This window comes from Oncorhynchus masou, chromosome 7 (assembly GCF_036934945.1).
Source record: "Oncorhynchus masou masou isolate Uvic2021 chromosome 7, UVic_Omas_1.1, whole genome shotgun sequence".
In the NCBI taxonomy this organism is placed as follows: Eukaryota; Metazoa; Chordata; class Actinopteri; order Salmoniformes; family Salmonidae; genus Oncorhynchus; species Oncorhynchus masou.
Window position 1 is genome coordinate 3,697,547 of NC_088218.1, and position 25,318 is coordinate 3,722,864.

General features: G+C 45.9%; 1 protein-coding gene across 1 annotated transcript in view; it reads left to right on the plus strand.

The window, feature by feature from the left end:
- The first annotated feature begins 918 nt into the window (after nt 1–918).
- LOC135542912 (actin remodeling regulator NHS-like) overlaps nt 919–25,318 on the plus strand; it is a 32,587-nt gene continuing 8,187 nt past the window's right edge. The window contains 9 exon segments of the mRNA XM_064970054.1: nt 919–1,006; nt 4,448–4,627; nt 7,703–7,864; nt 12,710–12,846; nt 15,298–15,339; nt 18,628–18,690; nt 21,549–21,741; nt 23,077–23,208; nt 23,539–24,236. Of these exon segments, the coding sequence (XP_064826126.1) occupies nt 919–1,006; nt 4,448–4,627; nt 7,703–7,864; nt 12,710–12,846; nt 15,298–15,339; nt 18,628–18,690; nt 21,549–21,741; nt 23,077–23,208; nt 23,539–24,236 (1,695 nt within the window).

The following is a 25,318-nucleotide window of genomic DNA, read 5'->3' on the forward strand; positions in this document are numbered from 1 at the left end:
ACTATGGAGACCTGCAGGGTGATTAACTATACTGACCTCCGTGTTATTATTTGACTATGGAGACCTGCAGGGTGATTAACTATACTGACCTCCGTGTTATTTACTCAGGATGATTATGTACAGTACAATAATATCCTCTCTCCTACAACAGTTCTCTAAACACAACCCCCCCCTCCCCCCCCCCAACCCACCCACTCACACACACACACCATGACCCCCTCATCACCAGCACCAATGTGCTGGCTGTGTGTTCTACTCTGTTCTGACCCAGATTTGTCTGCACTAATACTTTTCACCACTAATGACTTGTATATCTGCTGCAGCTGCACTAGGAAGAGAGAGAGAGGAGGGGCTGTGGCATCTGGACTATCTGAGCTCTATCTGCCTGCTGCCTGTTTTCAGCCCTGTTTACAGCCCTGTTTACAGCCCTGTTACGGCCCTGTTACGGCCCTGTTACAGATTGACACAATTATTAATTTTCACAAAGTCTGCTGCCTCAGTTTGTATGATGGCAATTTGCATATACTCCAGAATGTTATGAAGAGTGATCAGATGAATTGCAATTAATTGCAAAGACCCTCTTTGCCATGCAAATGAACTAAATCCCCCAAAAACATTTCCACTGCATTTCAGCCCTGCCACAAAAGGACCAGCTGACATAATGTCAGTGATTCTCTTGTTAACACAGGTGTGAGTGTTGATGAGGACATGGCTGGAGATCACTCTGTCATGCTGATTGAGTTCAAATAACAGACTGGAAGCTTCAAAAGGAGGGTGGTGCTTGGAATCATTGTTATTCCTCTGTCAACCATGGTTACCTGCAAGGAAACATGTGCCGTCATCATTGCTTTGCACTAAAAGGAGGAGAGCGGTTCAATTGTTGTGAAGAAGGCTTCAAGGCGCCCAAGAAAGTCCAGCATGTGCCAAGACCGTCTCCTAAAGTTGATTCAGCTGCGGGATCGGGGCACCACCAGTAAAGAGCTTGCTCAAGAATGGCAGCAGGCAGGTGTGAGTGCATCTGCACGCACAGTGAGGTTAAGACTTTTGGAGGATGGCCTGGTGTCAAGAAGGGCAGCAAAGAAGCCACTTCTTTCCAGGAAAAACATCAGGGACAGACTGATATTCTGCAAAAGGTACAGGGATTAGACTGCTGAGGACTGGGGTAAAGTCATTTTCTCTGATGAATCCCCTTTCCGATTGTTTGGGGCATCTGGAAAAAAGCTGGTCCGGAGAAGACAAGGTGAGCGCTACCATCAGTCCTGTGTCATGTCAACAGTAAAGCATCCTGAGACCATTCATGTGTGGGGTATCCATAGTAACATCTGACAAAAATATCTAAAGACACTGAAGCAGCAAACTTTGTGAAAATTAATATTTGTGTCATTCTCAAAAGTTTTGGCCACGACTGTATATTTGTGTGTTAGTAAATTTAGGAGGAGAGATATATGCACTACATATAAGTATTGAGTCTAGGTTGGTCCTTTTCTATCCAATAATGTGGTATTTACATCATCATGCAAATAAATTCATTAAAAATTCTACAATGTGATTTTCTGGATTTTTTTTCATTTTGTCTGTCATAGTTGAAGTGTACCTATGATGAAAATTACAGGCCTCTCTCATCTTTTTAAGTGGGAGAACTTGCACAATTGGTGGCTGACTAAATACTTTTTTGCCCCACTGTATAACAATGTGTTGTTCCTGACTGAACCTGCATCTTGGAGGAGACACATTGCTATACACAGTGTACATATTGCTGTGCACAATGCCTCTACCATTTCTTTGGTCAGAGAAAAAAAACCTACGTGTTGGTCAGGCTCTTTAACAGCCGTGTCCTGATATGGAAGTTACAGCTTGTCAATACTGTTACTAGTCCTCTCTGCTGCTCTGGAGTGGCCTGAGTTCCTGGGCCAGGCTGATGATGCTGGAAACTGCTGAGTCCACACCTGCAGACAGGAGGGAGGGAGAGAGAGAGAGAGAGAGAGAGAGAGAGAGAGAGGGGGAGAGAGGGAGAGAGAGAGAGAGAGAGAGAGAGAGAGAGAGAGAGAGAGGCAGAGAGGGAGAGAGAGAGAGAGAGAGAGAGAGAGAGAGAGAGAGAGAGAGAGAGAGAGAGAGAGAGAGAGAGAGAGAGAGAGAGAGAGAGAGAGAGAGAGAGAGAGAGAGAGACAGAGAGAGAGAGAGAGAGAGAGAGAGAGAGAGGGAGAGAGAAAGGAAAGGAAGAGTGAATGAGAGAGTTCCATTACAGTAGGGTATTAGCCAGATACAGAGAGAGCTCGTCCACTCTGTCAGACCTGAGTTGGTCTCTCACGGACATGCCGCCCCGTCCGTCTCTCAGTGTAGCCACTGAAGCGGGAGATGGGTAACTCGCAGAGAAAGATTCCTCCCTGTCGCATGCAGAGGGGGAAGAGGAGTAGGAGAGGAGGAAGACAGGATAAGGACATTGCAGGTAGGCGGAGGGATGAAGGCTAGACATAACATGAAGGACAGGTGAGTGACTGACGTTGCGCTAGTGTAGGGATGGAGTGTGTGACTGACTGTCATCGAGTCTTCAGACCTAACGCCAGTCTTCAGGGAAGGTTACTCATCGAACCACCTCTGTTGTGCAGCTGTTTGGTTCTAGCTGAATGGCTGGACAAAGGGATAACTTGAAAGGTCATGCACTGGGTCTGGCGATAGGTAGAGGTGGGTACTGTGTGTGTGTGTGTTATGTATCCATTGCAAGCCTTTGTTGTTTATCGTGATCATTATGCCAGATATTATGCTGTTGTTGATGCTGTTTTCTGTGAAACAATGACTGTGTTCAGTGCATAGGGAGAAGGAACGCTCGTGGAAGTCATCTCTCTCTCTACTCTCTCTTCCTCTATCTCCTCTCTCTCTCTCTTTCACCTGTCTCTCTAGCTCTCTCTCACCCTGTCTCTCTATCGCTCTCTCACCCCTGTCTCTCTATCTCTCTATCTCTCTCTCACCCCTGTCTCTCTCTATCACCCCTCTCTCTCTCTCTCTCTATCACCCTCTCTCTCTCTCTCTCTCTCCCTCTCTCTCTCTCTTACCCCTGTCTCTCTCTCTCTCTGATCTGTTTCTTGATGATACACAGCACTAAAACCATGTGATGTGAGGAAGAAAATGTTGCTGAGTAATTGACTCTTTAAAATCCACTGCATTCTCTGATGAGACACTGCTGCTGCAGCATAAACTATCTGGAGGAGAGGAGAAGAGAGGAGAGGAGGAGGAGAGGAGAGGAGAGGAGAGGAGAGGAGAGGAGAGGAGAGGAGAGGAGAGGAGAGGAGAGGAGAGAAGGAGATGAAAGGAGATCGAGAAGAGAGGAGTCTGATAGGAGAGAAAATGAGGAAAGGAGAGGAGGAGGATGTGCTGTAACAGTACGTGACACAAATCCACTACCTCTACTCCATTACAGCAGTAGAGGCTGAATCCACCATCTCTACTCCATTACAGCAGCAGAGGCTGAATCCACCACCTCTGCTCCATTACAGCAGCAGAGGCTGAATCCACCACCTCTACTCCATTACAGCAGCAGAGGCTGAATACACCATCTCTACTCCATTACAGCAGCAGAGGCTGAATCCACTACCTCTACTCCATTACAGCAGCAGAGGCTGAATCCACCATCTCTACTCCATTACAGCAGCAGAGGCTGAATCCACCACCTCTACTCCATTACAGCAGCAGAGGCTGAATCCACTACCTCTACTCCATTACAGCAGCAGAGGCTGAATCCACCATATCTACTCCATTACAGCAGCAGAGGCTGAATCCACCATCTCTACTCCATTACAGCAGCAGAGGCTGAATCCACGATCTCTACTCCATTACAGCAGCAGAGGCTGAATCCACCATCTCTACTCCATTACAGCAGCAGAGGCTGAATCCACCACCTCTACTCCATTACAGCAGCAGAGGCTGAAGGCAGTAACTTGGCAGGGACTTGTCAGGAACCTCACAATACAATATTATCACGATACTTAGGAGACGATATGATTCTCACGATTCTATATGTGTTGCGATTCAACAAAAAATGCTGAAAAGAAATTGGCTCCCTATTTAAAAAGAAGATGGAGAACAAGCTATGAAGGAAACCGTTTTGGTGCAGATACAGCCACACTTTGCGCCCAAATATTATTGTGATATTGTGAAAACGATACGATATGGTAAATCGTCAAAAAAACATCAGACATTTTAACTGTATTGATTTCTCCCCCCGTCATTATCAGTACTCACTTCAGTGTCGCTTAAAGGCCCTGGGCCTCCCAAGTGGCACTGCGGTCTAAGGCTCTGCATTGCAGTGCTTGAGGCGTCACTACAGACCTGGGTTCAATCCCAGGCCGTGTCACAGCCGGCCGCGACCGGGAGGCCCAGCTCTGTCCGGGCTAGGGGAGGGCTGTCCCATTGCGCCCCAGCAACTCTTTGTGGCGGGCCGGGTGTCTGCAAGCTGACATCGGGCGCCAGTTGCAAGCTGACATCAGGCGCCAGTTGTACGGTGTTTCCTCCGACACATTGGTGCGGCTGACTTCCGGGTTAAGCGAACAATGTATTAAGAAACAATGCGGCTTGGCAGGGTTGTGTTTCGGAGGACGCATGGCTCTACACCTTCGCTTCTCCCGAGGCCGAGGTGCAGCGATGGGACAAGACTAACTACCAATTGGAGAGAAGAAGTGAGGAGAAAAAGGTCCTAGATACTGTAGTCGACCTCTTCAGACCACAGTGGTTAAACCCTCCAACTGGCTTCTCTATAGATGGGGACAGGGCCAGTTAAGGGCCCTAGATACTGTAGTAGCCCTCTTCAGTCCACAGTGGTTGAACCCTCCAACTGGCTTCTCTATAGATGGGGACAGGGCCAGTTAAGGGCCCTAGATACTGTAGTAGCCCTCCTCAGACCACAGTGGTTGAACCCTCCAACTGGCTTCTCTATAGATGGGGACAGGGCCAGTTAAGGGCCCTAGATACTGTAGTAGCCCTCTTCAGACCACAGTGGTTGAACCCTCCAACTGGCTTCTCTATAGATGGGGACAGGGCCAGTTCAGGGCCCTAGATACTGTAGTAGCTCTCTTCAGACCACAGTGGTTGAACCCTCCAACTGGCTTCTCTATAGATGGGGACAGGGCCAGTTAAGGGCCCTAGATACTGTAGTAGCCCTCTTCAGACCACAGTGGTTAAACCCTCCAACTGGCTTCTCTATAGATGGGGACAGGGCCAGTTCAGGGCCCTAGATACTGTAGTAGACCTCTTCAGAAATCCTTTACACCAACTGGGTTCGAACCCCGGGTCTCCTGCGCGCCACACTGTTAGCCCACTGATGGAGGTTAAAGGCTTTAGCTCAGTGGGATAACACAGTGTTGTGCAACAGTGTGATGCATAACTTTGTCTGAGACCTGAGGCTTCAGCAGGCTAACACAGTCCTGAATAGAGGCACAACCCAGCTGGTAACATACACTGTGTAAGCTAGCTGTGTTTATTCTGGCTGTCAGGGACCTGCTGAATGTGCTGCTTTCTCTGGGATGAAATCATCAGACCTGGACAGATCGTCTCATCCACATTAGTCTCATGATTATGGATTGACAGAGATCATTCTATTCATCCTACATCAGATATGAAGGGTTGCCTGGTTACAGATGAGCCTGGGTTATTCAAGGAAACAACAGACTACACACACGAACACACAGACACACACACACACACACACACACGAACACAGCAAACTAACTCTCAGACACGCACAGCGAACCCACACATACACACACACACACACACACACACACACACAGACATACACACACACACACACACACACACACACACACAGACACACACACACACAGACACACACACACACACACACACAGACATACACACACAGACACACACACACACACACAGACACACACAGACACACACACACACACACACACACACACAGACACACACACACACCTACTGTAGATGTTAATGAACAGATGCTGCTGTTGTAATATGAGGATTGAAATGAAAGCAAGGACAGAAGATAAAAGATGATGAAAGAAAGAGGGTTGACATCTCCCTCGTATCTTCTGTTCATCTCTGTCCTCCTCTCAACCCCCTCCCCCAGCCTTGGAGGATAAAAGATGATGAAAGAAAGAGGGTTGACATCTCCCTCGTATCTTCTGTTCATCTCTGTCCTCCTCTCAACCCCCTCCCCCAGCCTTGGAGGATAAAAGATGATGAAAGAAAGAGGGTTGACATCTCCTCGTATCTTCTGTTCATCTCTGTCCTCCTCTCAACCCCCTCCCCCAGCCTTGGAGGATGAAAGATGATGAAAGAAAGAGGGTTGACATCTCCCTCGTATCTTCTGTTCTCCTCTCCCAGCCTTGGAGGATGAAAGCAGCGTTGTCTGTTGTCTGAATCATAATAACACCACCTCTTCAAATCAGATGTTCTGTGCATCTATGTGTGTTGATGTCTAACAACAGCAGAGATGGTGTTTTGAGGAAACATGGACAACTGTCATTGGAGCAGTTGTCAGCTTAATTCAGTTGATGTTGATATGTGTTACTGCCCCCTGCTGGTATGGAATGGCAGTGACTGGTTTCATTTATTTATTTATTTTACCTTTATTTAACGAGGCAAGTCAGTTAAGAATAAATTCTTATTTTCAATGATGGCCTAGGAACAGTGGGTTAACTGCCTTGTGTCTAGTGTTTATTTCACCTTTATTTAACTTGGCAAGTCAGTTAAGAACAAATTCTTATTTTCAATGACAGCCTCGGCCCCTGTTCAGGGGCAGAATGTCAGATTTGTACCTTGTCAGCTCGGGGATATGAACTTGCAACCTTTCGGTTACTAGTCCAACGCTCTAACCACTAGGCTACCCTGCCACCCCAGGCATAACTCCTGTTTATGTTGGGCGGGAAAATATTTTAATATATATGTGTTGAATTATATGTATATATAATGTATTGATTTATATCAAGGTCTTGGTTTGATTGTAGCTGCACAAGTTACAGCTGTTTATGGAAGGCTGTTGAGGTCATACTGTTGGGGTCATACTGTTGGGGTCATACTGTTGAGGTCATACTGTTGGGGTCATACTGTTGGGGTCATACTGTTGGGGTCATACTGTTGGGGTCATACTGTTGGGGTCAGACTGTTGAGGTCATACTGTTGGGGTCATACTGTTGGGGTCATACTGTTGGGGTCATACTGTTGGGGTCAGACTGTTGAGGTCATACTGTTGGGGTCATACTGTTGAGGTCATACTGTTGGGGTCATACTGTCGAGGTCATACTGTTGGGGTCATACTGTTGAGGTCATACTGTTGAGGTCATACTGTTGAGGTCATACTGTTGGGGTCATACTGTTGAGGTCATACTGTTGAGGTCATACCGTGTCTAAAAACACAGCTGTCTTCTCTCCCAGTGATGACAACAAAACAGAATTCATGTGCAAATTAATAATAACGATCTATTCTCCTGTTCTCTCTTTCCCTATTTTAAGCCATTGTTGTAATTAATAATTAGTTCTTAACTGACTTGCCTAGTTAATTAAACGTTAAATTCTATAATTTAAAAAAAAATCTTCATAACCCTATCAATGAATAACAATCACAACTGCCAATGAATGAAAAGGACAGCAGAACCTAACCTGCTGTCTGTCTTTCAAAGAACATAATTTCAATAATATAAATATGACCAATCTATTCTCCTGTTGTCTCTCTCCCTAGCTGTCTCTAACCTGGATGTGGAGAGTAAGCTAACAGTGCACTACCAGGCCCCATGGCACCAGCACCACAACGTGTTTCACCCCTGCAGCCGGCCGCCATGCGTAGAGGAGCTCCACAGACATGCCAAGCAGAGCCTGCGAGCCCTGCACAGAGGTGACATACACCACCTAGCATACACCGCCTAACACACATCACCTAACACACACCACCTAACACCTAGCATACACCACCTAACACCTAACACACACCACCTAACATACACCACTTAACATACACCACCTAACACCTAACATACACCACTTAACACACACCACCTAACATACACCACTGAACATACACCACCTAACATACACCACCTAATACACACCACCGAACATACACCACTTAACCTAATACACACCACCTAACATACACCACCTAACACACCTAACCACCTAACACACATCACCTAGCATACACCACCTAATACCTAACATACACCACCTAACACCTAGCATACACAACCAAACACCTAGCATACACCACCTAACACACACCACCTAACACCTAACACACACCATCTAACACCTAACACACACCACCTAACACCTAACATACACCACCTAACACCTAACATACACCACCTAACACCTAACATACACCACCTAACACCTAACATACACCACCAAACACCAAACATACACCACCTAACACCTAACATACACCACCAAACACCTAACATACACCACCTAACACCTAACATACACCACCTAACGCCTAACATACGCCACATAACACCTAGCATACACCACCTAACACCTAGCATACACCACATAACACACACCACCTAACACCTAACATACACCACCAAACACCTAACATACACCCCCTAACACCTAACATACACCACCTAACACCTAACATACACCACCTAACACCTAACATACACCACCTAACACCTAACATACACCACCAAACACCTAACATACACCACCTAACACCTAACATACACCACCAAACACCTAACATACACCACCTAACACCTAACATACACCACCTAACACCTAACATACACCACCTAACGCCTAACATACGCCACATAACACCTAGCATACACCACCTAACACCTAGCATACACCACCTAACACCTAGCATACACCACATAACACACACCACCTAAAACCTAACACACACCACCTAACACCTAACACACACCACCTAACACACACCACCTAACACCTAACATACACCACCTAACATACACCACCTAACACCTAACATACACCACCTAACACCTAACATACACCCCCTAACACCTAACATACACCACCTAACAACTAACATACACCACCTAACACCTAACATACACCACCAAACACCTAACATACACCACCTAACACCTAGCATACACCACCTAACACCTAACATACACCACCTAACGCCTAACATACACCACCTAACACCTAACATACACCACCTAACACCTAACATACACCACCAAACACCTAACATACACCACCTAACACCTAACATACACCACCTAACACCTAACATACACCACCTAACGCCTAACATACGCCACATAACACCTAGCATACACCACCTAACACCTAGCATACACCACCTAACACCTAGCATACACCACCTAACACACACCACCTAAAACCTAACACACACCACCTAACACCTAACACACACCACCTAACACACACCACCTAACACCTAACATACACCACCTAACATACACCACCTAACACCTAACATACACCACCTAACATCTAATATACACCCCCTAACACCTAACATACACCACCTAACACCTAACATACACCACCTAACACCTAACATACACCACCAAACACCTAACATACACCACCTAACACCTAACATACACCACCTAACACCTAGCATACACCACCTAACACCTAACATACACCACCTAACGCCTAACATACGCCACCTAACACCTAGCATACACCACCTAACACCTAACATACACCACCTAACACCACACCACCTAACACACACCTAAAACTAACACACACCACCTAACACCTAACACACACCACCTAACACACACCACCTAACACCTGACATACACCACCTAACATACACCACCTAACACCTAACATACACCACCTAACACCTAACATACACCCCCTAACACCTAACATACACCACCTAACACCTAACATACACCACCTAACACCAAACATACACCACCTAACACCTAGCATACACCACCTAACACCTAACATACACCACCTAACACCTAACATACCCCACCTAACACACACCACCTAACACACACCACCTAACACCTAACATACACCACCTAACATACACCACCTAACACCTAACATACACCACCTAACACCTAACATACACCCCTAACACCTAACATACACCACCTAACACCTAACATACACCACCTAACACCTAACATACACCACCAAACACCTAACATACACCACCTAACACCTAACATACACCACCTAACACCTAACATACACCACCTAACACCTAACATACACCACATAACACCTAGCATACACCACCTAACACCTAGCATACACCACCTAACACCTAGCATACACCACCTAACACACACCACCTAAAACCTAACACACCACCTAACACCTAACACACACCACCTAACACCTAACATACACCACCTAACATACACCACCTAACACCTAACATACACCACCTAACACCTAACATACACCCCCTAACACCTAACATACACCACCTAACACCTAACATACACCACCTAACACCTAACATACACCACCTAACGTCTAAAATACACCACCTAGCATTCACCACCTAACACCTAACACACACCACCTAACACCTAACAAACACCGCCTAACACCTAACATACACCACCTAACACCTAACATACACCACCTAACACCTAACATACACCACCTAACACCTAACATACACCACCTAACACCTAGCATACACCACCTAACACCTAACATACACCACCTAACACCTAGCATACACCACCTAACACCTAACATACACCACCTAACACCTAACATACACCACCTAACACCTAACATACACCACCTAACACCTAACACACACCACCTAACACCTGACATACACCACCTAACACCTAGCATACACCACCTAACACCTAACACACACCACCTAACACCTAACATACACCACCTAACACCTAACATACACCACCAAACACCTAACATACACCACCTAACACCTAACATACACCACCTAACACCTAGCATACACCACCTAACACCTAACATACACCACCTAACGCCTAACATACGCCACCTAACACCTAGCATACACCACCTAACACCTAGCATACACCACCTAACACCTAGCATACACCACCTAACATACGCCACCTAACACACACCACCTAACATACACCACCTAACACACACCACCTAACATACACCACCTAACACACACCACCTAACATACACCACCTAACACACACCACCTAACATACACCACCTAATACCTGACATACACCACCTAACACCTGACACACACCACCTAACACCTAGCATACATCACCTAACATACACCACCTAACACACACCACCTAACATACCCCACCTAACACACACCACCTAACATACACCACCTAATACCTAACATACACCACCTAACACCTAACACAGACCACCTAACACCTAACACAGACTACCTCACACAGAAATACCAAGCAGAGCTTCTGAGCCCTACACAGAGCTTGGGAACCAAAGCACACAAGCACACACACCATGAACCATACACTCTACCTAACAACAGTTTGAACCAGGGTTGGTGTGAAGTCCATCAGTAATCCCTCGTATGTGGCGCCACCTAGTGTTAGTACTGTGAACACCTGCTAGTCTGGGTTCTAGAAAACTCTTGATTGACATCATCTCAGTGAGGGGCCAGTGGCTGTTAAAGCTGCAACACAACATGGTGACCGCTAGTGAATACAGTCACAACATGGTGACTGCTAGTGAATACAGTCACAACATGGTGACCGCTAGTGAATACAGTCACAACATGGTGACTGCTAGTGAATACAGTCACAACATGGTGACCGCTAGTGAATACAGTCACAACATGGTGACCGCTAGTGAATACAGTCACAACATGGTGACCGCTAGTGAATGCAGTCACAACATGGTGACCGCTAGTGAATACAGTCACAACATGGTGACCGCTAGTGAATACAGTCACAACATGGTGACCGCTAGTGAATACAGTCACAACATGGTGACCGCTAGTGAGTACAGTCACAACATGGTGACCGCTAGTGAATACAGTCACAACATGGTGACCGCTAGTGAATACAGTCACACCATGGTGACTGCTAGTGAATACAGTCACAACATGGTGACCGCTAGTGAATACAGTCACAACATGGTGACCGCTAGTGAATACAGTCACAACATGGTGACCGCTAGTGAATACAGTCACAACATGGTGACCGCTAGTGAACACAGTCACAACATGGTGACTGCTAGTGAACACAGTCACAACATGGTGACTGCTAGTGAATACAGTCACAACATGGTGACCGCTAGTGAATACAGTCACAACATGGTGACCGCTAGTGAATACAGTCACAACATGGTGACCGCTAGTGAACACAGTCACAACATGGTGATTGCTAGTGAATACAGTCACAACATGGTGACCGCTAGTGAATACAGTCACAACATGGTGACCGCTAGTGAATACAGTCACAACATGGTGATTGCTAGTGAATACAGTCACAACATGGTGATTGCTAGTGAATACCGTCACAACATTGTGACCGCTAGTGAATACAGTCACAACATGGTGATTGATAGTGAATACAGTAACAACATGGTGATTGATAGTGAATACAGTCACAACTTAAATGTAAATGTAAACATGGTGACTGCTAGTGAACACAGTCACAACATGGTGATTGCTAGTGAATACCGTCATCTAATGTAGCGAGACCCTGTCAGAATCTGACCTCAGTATTTCCCTCATGGTTTACAGACCAACAGCAACGTCAACGGTCGAACAGCCGCGAGCGCAGAGTGACCATCTCCATCTCTGGGGCTCCTCCAATGCCCACCCTCCCTTCCCCACGCACCCTCAGACGGCACGAGCAGAGGGGCAGGCACAGCCGCGCGGTAAGGGGATACACATGTCTTTACAGGCTTTGCTCAAGCGCTATACAAGCACACCTGATACAACAGCTAATCAATGTCCCGAGGAGAAGTGCTGAAATGACTTGACTGATACAGCAGCTAATCAATGTCCTGAAATGACTTGACTGATACAGCAGCTAATCAATGTCCTGAAATGACTTGACTGATACAACAGCTAATCAATGTCCTGAATTGACTTGACTGATACAACAGCTAATCAATGTCCTGAAATGACTTGACTGATACAGCAGCTAACCAATAGTGCTGAAATGACTTGACTGATACAACAGCTAATCAATGTCCTGAATTGACTTGACTGATACAACAGCTAATCAATGTCCTGAAATGACTTGACTGATACAGCAGCTAATCAATGTCCTGAAATGACTTGACTGATACAGCAGCTAATCAATGTCCCGAGGAGAAGTGCTGAAATGACTTGACTGATTACAACAGCTAATCAATGTCCCGAGGAGAAGTGCTGAAATGACTTGACTGATACAACAGCTAATCAATGTCCTGAAATGACTTGACTGATACAGCAGCTAATCAATGTCCTGAGGAGAAGTGCTGAAATGACTTGACTGATACAACAGCTAATCAATGTCCTGAAATGACTTGACTGATACAGCAGCTAATCAATGTCCTGAAATGACTTGACTGATACAGCAGCTAATCAATGTCCCGAGGAGAAGTGCTGAAATGACTTGACTGATACAGCAGCTAATCAATAGTGCTGAAATGACTTGACTGATACAGCAGCTAATCAATGTCCCGAGGAGAAGTGCTGAAATGACTTGACTGATACAGCAGCTAATCAATGTCCTGAAATGACTTGACTGATACAACAGCTAATCAATGTCCTGAAATGACTTGACTGATATAGCAGCTAACCAATGTCCTGAGGAGAAGTGCTGAAATGACTTGACTGATACAACAGCTAATCAATGTCCTGAAATGACTTGACTGATACAACAGCTAATCAATAGTGCTGAAATGACTTGACTGATACAGCAGCTAATCAATGTCCTGAGGAGAAGTGCTGAAATGACTTGACTGATACAGCAGCTAATCAATGTCCCAAGGAGAAGTGCTGAAATGACTTGACTGATACAGCAGCTAATCAATAGTGCTGAAATGACTTGACTGATACAGCAGCTAATCAATGTCCCGAGGAGAAGTGCTGAAATGACTTGACTGATACAGCAGCTAATCAATGTCCTGAAATGACTTGACTGATACAACAGCTAATCAATGTCCTGAAATGACTTGACTGATATAGCAGCTAACCAATGTCCTGAGGAGAAGTGCTGAAATGACTTGACTGATACAACAGCTAATCAATGTCCTGAAATGACTTGACTGATACAACAGCTAATCAATAGTGCTGAAATGACTTGACTGATACAGCAGCTAATCAATGTCCTGAGGAGAAGTGCTGAAATGACTTGACTGATACAACAGCTAATCAATGTCCTGAAATGACTTGACTGATACAGCAGCTAATCAATGTCCTGAGGAGAAGTGCTGAAATGACTTGACTGATACAGCAGCTAATCAATGTCCCGAGGAGAAGTGCTGAAATGACTTGACTGATACAGCAGCTAATCAATGTCCCGAGGAGAAGTGCTGAAATGACTTGACTGATACAGCAGCTAATCAATGTCCCGAGGAGAAGTGCTGAATTGACTTGACTGATACAGCAGCTAATCAATAGTGCTGAAATGACTTGACTGATACAGCAGCTAATCAATGTCCTGAAATGACTTGACTGATATAGCAGCTAATCAATGTCCTGAAATGACTTGACTGATACAACAGCTAATCAATGTCCCGAGGAGAAGTGCTGAATTGACTTGACTGATACAGCAGCTAATCAATGTCCCGAGGAGAAGTGCTGAAATGACTTGACTGATACAGCAGCTAATCAATGTCCCGCTGCAGGGAGAAGTGCTGAAATGACTTGACTGATACAGCAGCTAATCAATGTCCGAGGAGAAGTGCTGAAATGACTTGACTGATACAGCAGCTAATCAATGTCCCGAGGAGAAGTGCTGAAATGACTTGACTGATACAGCAGCTAATCAATGTCCCGAGGAGAAGTGCTGAAATGACTTGACTGATACAGCAGCTAATCAATGTCCCGAGGAGAAGTGCTGAAATGACTTGACTGATACAGCAGCTAATCAATGTCCCGAGGAGAAGTGCTGAAATGACTTGACTGATACAGCAGCTAATCAATGTCCCGAGGAGAAGTGCTGAATTGACTTGACTGATACAGCAGCTAATCAATAGTCCTGAATTGACTTGACTGATACAACAGCTAATCAATGTCCTGAAATGACTTGACTGATATAGCAGCTAATCAATGTCCTGAAATGACTTGACTGATATAGCAGCTAATCTGTATTTGTTTGTTTTATTAACAAGCAGCAGGCGAGACCAGAGAGAGAGGTAGAATATCAACTGCGGAAGGTAAACTATCACATAGTGTAGTGCCTGTTAGTGGTGTGTGTTGTCAACCTATAAGTGGTGGTGTTGTCAACCTACAAGTGGTGTGTGATGTCAACCTACAAGTGGTGTGTGTTGTCAACCTACAAGTGGTGTGTGATGTCAACCTACAAGTGGTGTGTGTTGTCATCCTACTGTCTATGTGTTGTCTACCTACAAGTGGTGTGTGTTGTCAACCTACAAGTGGTGTGTGATGTCAACCTATAAGTGCTGTGTGTTGTCAACCTACAAGTGCTATGTGTTGTCTACCTACAAGTGGGTGTGTTCTCATCCTACAAGTGCTGTGTGTTGTCAACCTACAAGTGGTGTGTGTTGTCAACCTACAAGTGGTGTGTTGTCCCCAGTGGTGTGTGTTGTCAACCTACAAGTGGTGTGTGTTGTCAACCTGCAAGTGGTGTGTGTTGTCAACCTACATTGTGGTCCTGTAACTGTAACTACGAAAATACAGTTGAATTTCTTCTTAAACATGATATAGTAGCATGTGTCCATTGTTGATGATGTCACCAGTGCAGTGCAGTGAGCTTAGTAGGTTTCAGCTGGTTGTCTTCTTCTCCTCTCTGCTGCACGGCTTCCACTAGGAGAGACACGTGAGAGAGACAAACATCCAGACAATACACAGAAAGGTAACAGGAAAGACATCAGAGTCATATATCTACATTCGGATCACTTTATCGGTCAATTGCCCTCAAGGTCCAACCTGTCTTTGAATGTTTCACCCAACCCCTCCGAAAGACACATTAAACAAGTTTTGGAGAGGTGCAGGGGGCTCCTCTCTGGGAGCTGTCTTTGTAGGGGTTAAGTGCCTTGCTCAAGGGCAGGCAATGGCATCTTAAGATTTGATCACTTCCCCCAGATTTTCCCCGTCCGACCCGGGATTTGACCTGGCAACCCTCCGGTTGCTGGCTGTCTCTCTAACCGCTAGGCTACCTGATCTCATCCATGTTTTTAATCATGTGTTTTCCATCCCAGTGAGTTTGCATGCTGTCTGGGGGAGTATGATTGTATTGCATAAGAATGTTTAGCGTTATGACTCATCGTGCTGCGTATCTTCCTTTAACGCTGCAGGAGAGACCTGGAAGGGAGGTTCACTGTCACACTATACAGAGAAAGGTAAATGGGATGGCGTCCATGTTACAAGATGACCCCTCTAGAGTCCTGCTAATGCCACTCTTATAACAGTTCATAACAGCTTTCTGTCCTGAGGGATCCTGACAACGGTCACCTCTCAGCTTTCATCCTGTCGAATATAATTTTTCTCCGTTTTCTTGTAGGATGTCCCCGATGATTTCATCCTGTCTTGTCTAATGTTGGGATGTTTCATCCTGTCTTACTCATCTCCGTCCCCATTTTTTTCTTCTGTCTCACAATGTTTTGGGTCCCCATGTTTCATCCTGTCTGTCTAATGTTGGGTCCCCATGTTTCATCCTGTCTGTCTAATGTTGGGTCCCCATGTTTCATCCTGTCTGTCTAATGTTGGGTCCCCATGTTTCATCCTGTCTGTCTAATGTTGGGTCCCCATGTTTCATCCTGTCTGTCTAATGTTGGGTCCCCATGTTTCATCCTGTCTGTCTAATGTTGGGTCCCCATGTTTCATCCTGTCTGTCTAATGTTGGGTCCCCATGTTTCATCCTGTCTGTCTAATGTTGGGTCCCATGTTTCATCCTGTCTGTCTAATGTTGGGTCCCATGTTTCATCCTGTTTCTAATGTTGGGTCCCCATGTTTCATCTGTCTGTCTAATGTTGGGTCCCCATGTTTCATCCTGTCTGTCTAATGTTGGGTCCCCATGTTTCATCCTGTCTGTCTAATGTTGGGTCCCCATGTTTCATCCTGTCTGTCTAATGTTGGGTCCCCCCTCCATGTTTCATCCTGTCTGTCTAATGTTGGGTCCCCATGTTTCATCCTGTCTGTCTAATGTTGGGTCCCCATGTTTCATCCTGTCTGTCTAATGTTGGGTCCCCATGTTTCATCCTGTCTGTCTAATGTTGGGTCTCCATGTTTCATCCTGTCTGTCTAATGTTGGGTCCCCATGTTTCATCCTGTCTGTCTAATGTTGGGTCCCCATGTTTCATCCTGTCTGTCTAATGTTGGGTCCCCATGTTTCATCCTGTCTGTCTAATGTTGGGTCCCCATGTTTCATCCTGTCTGTCTAATGTTGGGTCCCCATGTTTCATCCTGTCTAATGTTGGGTCCCCATGTTTCATCCTGTCTGTCTAATGTTGGGTCCATGTTTCATCCTGTCTGTCTAATGTTGGGTCCCCATGTTTCATCCTGTCTGTCTAATGTTGGGTCCCCATGTTTCATCCTGTCTGTCTAATGTTGGGTCCCCATGTTTCATCTGTCTAATGTTGGGTCCCCATGTTTCATCCTGTCTGTCTAATGTTGGGTCCCCATGTTTCATCCTGTCTGTCTAATGTTGGGTCCCCATGTTTCATCCTGTCTAATGTTGGGTCTAATGTTGGGTCCCCATGTTTCATCCCTGTCTGTCTAATGTTGGGTCCCCATGTTTCATCCTGTCTGTCTAATGTTGGGTCCCCATGTTTCATCCTGTCTGTCTAATGTTGGGTCCCCATGTTTCATCCTGTCTGTCTAATGTTGGGTCCCATGTTTCATCCTGTCTGTCTAATGTTGGGTCCCCATGTTTCATCCTGTCTGTCTAATGTTGGGTCCCCATGTTTCATCCTGTCTGTCTAATGTTGGGTCCCCATGTTTCATCCTCTGTCTAATGTTGGGTCCCCATGTTTCATCCTGTCTGTCTAATGTTGGGTCCCCATGTTTCATCCTGTCTGTCTAATGTTGGGTCCCCATGTTTCATCCTGTCTGTCTAATGTGTTTCATCCCCCCCCCATGTTTCATCCTGTCTGTCTAATGTTGGGTCCCCATGTTTCATCCTGTCTGTCTAATGTTGGGTCCCCATGTTTCATCCTGTCTGTCTAATGTTGGGTCTCCATGTTTCATCCTGTCTGTCTAATGTTGGGTCCCCATGTTTCATCCTGTCTGTCTAATGTTGGGTCCCCATGTTTCATCCTGTCTGTCTAATGTTGGGTCCCCATGTTTCATCCTGTCTGTCTAATGTTGGGTCCCCATGTTTCATCCTGTCTGTCTAATGTTGGGTCCCCATGTTTCATCCTGTCTGTCTAATGTTTCATTCAATATGATTTCACCTTTGTCTCTAAGTCCCATCCAGGGTTTTCATTTTGTCCCATCGATCAAGTTGTCATCATTTTTGTTTTCTTCATGTTTTGTGTTTATAGTATGACCGTACCCGCTCCCCCTCCCCCACTGAATGTTGCCTCTTCACCCCATGGACCAGAAAGGTATTTGCCTGCATTCCAAGCCTCGTGGTTTAAAATCTACAGGCCCGAAATGAATTGTAATACTAGTTCTAAATAGAACTACTACTACTCCTCTCCTTCCTGCTGTTCTAACCTCCGTCTACTGTCTACATCTCATTAGCTCCTGTCTACTGTCTATATCTCATTAGCTCCTGTCTACTGTCTACATCTCATTAGCTCCTGTCTACTGTCTATATCTCATGAGCTCCTGTCTACTGTCTACTGTCTACATCTCATTAGCTCCTGTCTACTGTCTACTGTCTATATCTCATTAGCTCCTGTCTACTGTCTACATCTCATTAGCTCCTGTCTACTGTCTACATCTCAACTGTCTTCATCTCATTAGCTCTTGTCTACTGTCTTCATCTCATTAGCTCCTGTCTACTGTCTATATCTCATTAGCTCCTGTCTACTGTCTACTTCTCATTAGCTCCTGTCTACTGTCTACATCTCAACTGTCTTCATCTCATTAGCTCCTGCCTACTGTCTCCTGTCTACTGTCAATTGTCTACATCTCATTAGCTCCTGTCTACTGTCTACATCTCATTAGCTCCTGTCTACTGTCTCCTGTCTACTCTCTTCATCTCATTAGCTCCTGTCTACTGTCTTCATCTCATTAGCTCCTGCCTACTGTCTCCTGTCTACATCTCATTAGCTCCTGTCTACTGTCTACTGTCTACTGTCTACTCTCTTCATCTCATTAGCTCCTGTCTACTGTCTACTGTCTACTGTCTTCATCTCATTAGCTCCTGTCTACTGTCTACATCTCATTAGCTCCTGTCTACTGTCTACATCTCATTAGCTCCTGTCTACTGTCTTCATCTCATTAGCTCCTGTCTACTGTCTTCATCTCATTAGCTCCTGTCTACTGTCTACATCTCATTAGCTCCTGTCTACTGTCTCCTGTCTACATCTCATTAGCTCCTGTCTACTGTCTACATCTCATTAGCTCCTGTCTACTGTCTACATCTCATTAGCTCCTGTCTACTGTCTACATCTCATTAGCTCCTGTCTACTGTCTTCATCTCATTAGCTCCTGTCTACTGTCTACATCTCATTAGCTCCTGTCTACTGTCTACTGTCTAAATCTCATTAGCTCCTGTCTACTGTCTACATCTCATTAGCTCCTGTCTACTGTCTACATCTCATTAGCTCCTGTCTACTGTCTACATCTCATTAGCTCCTGTCTACTGTCTACATCTCATTAGCTCCTGTCTACTGTCTACATCTCATTAGCTCCTGTCTACTGTCTCCTGTCTACATCTCATTAGCTCCTGTCTACTGTCTCCTGTCTACATCTCATTAGCTCCTGTCTACTGTCTCCTGTCTACATCTCATTAGCTCCTATCTACTGTCTACTGTCTACATCTCATTAGCTCCTGTCTACTGTCTCCTGTCTACATCTCATTAGCTCCTGTCTACTGTCTACATCTCATTAGCTCATGTCTACTGTCTACATCTCATTAGCTCCTGTCTACTGTCTCCTGTCTACATCTCATTAGCTGTCTACTGTCTCCTGTCTACATCTCATTAGCTCCTGTCTACTGTCTCCTGTCTACATCTCATTAGCTCCTGTCTACTGTCTACATCTCATTAGCTCCTGTCTACTGTCTCCTGTCTACATCTCATTAGCTCCTGTCTACTGTCTCCTGTCTACATCTCATTAGCTCCTGTCTCCTGTCTACATCTCATTACTGTCTCCTGTCTACATCTCTAGCTCCTGTACTGTCCTGTCTACATCTCATTAGCTCCTGTCTACTGTCTACATCTCATTAGCTCCTGTCTACTGTCTACTGTCTACTCTCTTCATCTCATTAGCTCCTGTCTACTGTCTACTGTCTACTGTCTACATCTCATTAGCTCCTGTCTACTGTCTACATCTCATTAGCTCCTGTCTACTGTCTACATCTCATTAGCTCCTGTCCTGTCTCCTGTCTACATCTCATTAGCTCCTGTCTACTGTCTACTGTCTACATCTCATTAGCTCCTGTCTACATCTCATTAGCTCCTGTCTACTGTCTCCTGTCTACATCTCATTAGCTCCTGTCTACTGTCTACATCTCATTAGCTCCTGTCTACTGTCTACATCTCATTAGCTCCTGTCTACTGTCTCCTGTCTACATCTCATTAGCTCCTGTCTACTGTCTTCAAAACATGATCATTCTCCTCTCCACTCCTTTCAACTTCTGACCACTATCCAGAACTCTGGGACTTTCCTGGAATCATGCTCTTTGACACTTGAGTGTTTGAGCTGTCTGTTGATCTCTGTGTTGATCTTGATATCTTTCCTCATTTCCCTTTCCTCCAGAACATTTACTGAAATGGAATTCAAATGTTTTGCTCATTTTGTGTCTGTGCCTTGTAAGTGTATAACTGTTAAACATAAAGAGTTAAGTAACTGCCTGAAGACAATGTACTTTGTATGTTGGCCTTTGTAACAATACATCTAAGCATGTGTTGAAAAGGGCTCCTTGTTCTCTATTCCCTATATAGTGAGCCATGATGCTCTGGTCCTATAGTGGTAGAGTATATCGAGAATATTATAACCTGGCTGGTTCCAGGCCTGAATGCTGATTGGCTGACAGCCGTGGTATATCAGACCGTATACCACGGGTATGACAAAACATTTATTTTTACTGCTCTAATTGCGTTGATAACCAGTTTATAATAGCAATAAGGCACCTCGGGGTTGTGCCAAAGAACAGCCCTTAGCCGTGGTATATTGGCCACATACCACACCCCCTTGTGCCTTATTGATTAAGTATACCATTTGTAACTTTTCTAGGTGTTACTCTAACCCTACAACACCAACTGACTGTATCTCTCTCCATCTGCTTCAGGCTGCCACTACCACTGACCCTGATGCTGAGCCTGCAGTGGGCCACAGGTCTACTGGTGCTATCCCCAACCCCCCCTCCACACTGGACAAGCAGACCAACTGGTCCAAGGCCCTGCCTCTGCCCACCCCTCAGGAGAGGATGAAGAGTGACCCAGCAGTCGTGTCCTCGTGCATCATCCCCATCAACGTCACTGGTAAACACAACATAGCTCCAATGTCTGTCCCTGGATGTGTCTGATATTCTCTCAATCGCGCTCTCTCTCTCTCGCTCTCTGTCTCTCTCACTCCCATTCTCTCTCTCCCTTTCTCTCTGTACATTCTGTCGCTCTCTCTCTCTCCCTTTCTCTCTCACTCTGTACATTCTGTCGCGCTCTCTCTCTGTACATTCTGTTGCTCTCTCTCTCTCTCTAACTCTGTACATTCTGTCTCTCTCTCTCTATCTCACTCTGTACATTCTTGTCAGGACCCGGTTACGAACCTGGGTCTCCGGAGTGAGAAACAGTCACTTAACCAACTGAGCCACGAATAGTCAGCAGAACCCAGAAGATGAGGCAGACACAGCAGTCTTAAGACGGTGTATTTAATAAAGTAAAAAGGAGAAGTCCTTAAATACAAAAATGGCAAATCCAAAAGGTGGTAGGAATAGCACAAAAAAAGCCTCAAGAGACACTCAAAAACAAAAACAGAATTCCACAAGAGCATCCACCGGAATCGACAAGAAAACACAGAACACTAGGCTCTCTCTAACATACAAACACAGAGCACAGAACTGAGGGAAACTCTCTAATTCTCTCCTCTTTCTCTCTCTCTGTACATTCTGTCTCTCCCTTTCTCTCTCTCTCTCTGTACATTCTCTCTCTCTCTCTAAATTCTGTCGCTTTTCTCTTTCTCTCCCTTTCTCTCTCTCTCTCTGTACTCTGTCGCTCCCTCTCTCTCCTTTCTCTCTCTCTCTCACTCTGTACATTCTGAGGCTCTCTCTCTCTAATAATGGGGAACAAGGGATAAAACATAAGGTCAAAAAGCACAATGTTGGGGCATCTAGTGACCAAAACCTGGAATTCAACCCTGGCCAAATCCTGACAATTCTGTGCTCTCTCTTTTCTCTCTCTCTCTTCCTTTCTCTCTCTCTCACTCTGTACATTCTGTCGCGCTCTCTCTCTGTACATTCTGTCGCTCTCTCTCTCTCTCTCTCTCTCTCTCACTCTGTACATTCTGTCGCTCTCTCTCTCTCTTTCTCTCTCTAAAGTTTTCTCTCTCTCACTCTACATTCTGTCGCTCTCTCTCTTTCTCTCCCTTTCTCTCTCTCTCACTCTGTACATTCTGTCGCTCCCTCTCTCTCCTTTCCTCTCTCCCTCTCTAGTCGGTTGTTTGAATCAATTAATAAATTAATTAACTGTTGTTTGTGTATTAGTGAGTGTGTGGAACTTGTAAACTGTGTGGAATGTCATTTGTGAGATGTGGAAAGACATTACTCTTGACGGACAATAAATGTCATCAATGTTGTACATTGCGTGTGTTCCCCTCCACAGGGGTGGGGTTCGACAGGGAGGCTAGTGTGCGCTGCTCCCTGGTACACTCCCAGTCTGTGCTGCAGAGGAGGAGGAAGCTGAGGAGGAGGAAGACCATCACCGGGATCCCCAGACGAGTTCAACAGGACATGGGTACAGCTGTCTGTCTGTTATACTGTCTGTCTGTCTGTTATACTGTCTGTCTGTCTGTTATACTGTCTGTCTGTCTGTGCCTGACCTCCAAGTACTGTCATTACCACTCAGTCAACTGACTGTAAAGTTGTTGTTCCTCCTCTATGTTTCTTTACTTTGATGGTTTAACACAATCCTATTTTCTGGAGACAAACAAACATGCATATTTATCCTACCATTTAGACTTGAACAAATATCTGCCTGAATTTCACTGATAGAAAACAGGAGATTCAGACTTTATTTTCTAATCATGTTGATGGATGACTTACTGCCACCCCTGTTTCCCTTCAGACTCTGATGAGTCTCCAGTGACGAGGGAAAGGACAGTGGTGGTCCACACCAACCCTCACCTGTCCCTCTGTCAGGAGGAGCTGTCCCTCCGAGGGGGACACACCAAGGACTCCGGCTGCCAGACGGACGACTGCCTGACCGGTGGCGGTGGCGCCCCATCCAGGAGACGTATACGTGCCCAGCGCGGCGGCCAGGGGGGAATCCCCGCCTCCCTCTCCCACTCCACCGGGAACATCTCCTCGCTCCCCGACCACCCTGACACCGCCATGTACACCGCCTCCGGCTCTCGCCTCCGCTCCCGCAGCCTCCCCCGCGAGGGCGGCCGCATACGCGACGAGGACCAGGACGACAGTGACGAAGATGAGGATGATGATGACGACGATGACGATGAAGATGAGGAGCTCTCTCCATACGAGACGGAGGACTTCCTCCCGGGAACGGGGCCAAGGATGTTAAAAGACGAGGAGGAGAGTACGGATGACCAGGCCATGCCAGAGCTGCAGCTGGGGAGTCTGAAGAGGATACAGCAAGGAGACGAGGGGAGTCCAGAACACATGTGGATGGAGAGGGGGCGCTCCCGCCTCCCCCGTCAGGTCGACATGGGGAACTGTGAGATCTCCTCCAGCTCAGACACCTTCAGCAGCCCCATCCACTCTGTCTCTACGACGGGGGTGCTGAGAGGACAGATAGACCACAAGGTACGTCTTCGTTGCCATCTTCACTTATCTGTGTATCTTGTCTTCTGTCTTCTTTTGCTTGTAGCCTTTTGGAAGTCATTTTGTTTGTTTTTGTCAGTTTGTTTTTGATGAGCAAGCCTTGCGACAGACTAGTGTCCTGTCCAGGGGGTGTACTGGTACATCAAGCTGCCTCAAGATATAGAAACAGGAGATAGACTAGTGTCCTGTCCAGGGGGTGTACTGTACATCCAGCTGTCTCACTACAGAAACAGGAGATAGACTAGTGTCCTGTCCAGGGGGTGTACTGTACATCAAGCTGCCTCAAGATACAGAAACAGGAGATAGACTAGTGTCCTGTCCAGAGGGTGTACTGGTACATCAAGCTGCCTCAAGATATAGAAACAGGTGATAGACTAGTGTCCTGTCCAGGGGTGTAAACAGCTGTCTCACTACAGAAACAGGAGATAGACAGTGTCCTGTCCAGGGTGTACTGTCAAGCTGCCTCAAGATATAGAAACAGGTGATAGACTAGTGTCCTGTCCAGGGGGTGTACTGTACATCCAGCTGTCTCACTACAGAAACAGGAGATAGACTAGTGTCCTGTCCAGGGGGTGTACTGGTACATCCAGCTGTCTCACTACAGAAACAGGAGATCAAGATATCCAGCTGTCTCACTACAGAAACAGGAGATAGACATCAAGCTGCCTCAAGATATAGAAACAGGTGATAGACTGTCCAGGGGTGTACTGTACATCAAGCTGCCTCAAGATATACAGAAACAGGAGATAGACTAGTGTCCTGTCCAGGGGTGTACTGTACATCAAGCTGTCTCACTACAGAAACAGGAGATAGACTAGTGTCCTGTCCAGGGGTGTACTGGTACATCAAGCTGCCTCAAGATATAGAAACAGGAGATAGACTAGTGTCCTGTCCTGATAGACTAGTGTCCTGTCCAGGGGGTGTACTGTACATCCAGCTGTCTCACTACAGAAACAGGAGATAGACTAGTGTCCTGTCCAGGGGGTGTACTGGTACATCAAGCTGCCTCAAGATACAGAAACAGGAGATAGACTAGTGTCCTGTCCAGGGGTGTACTGTACATC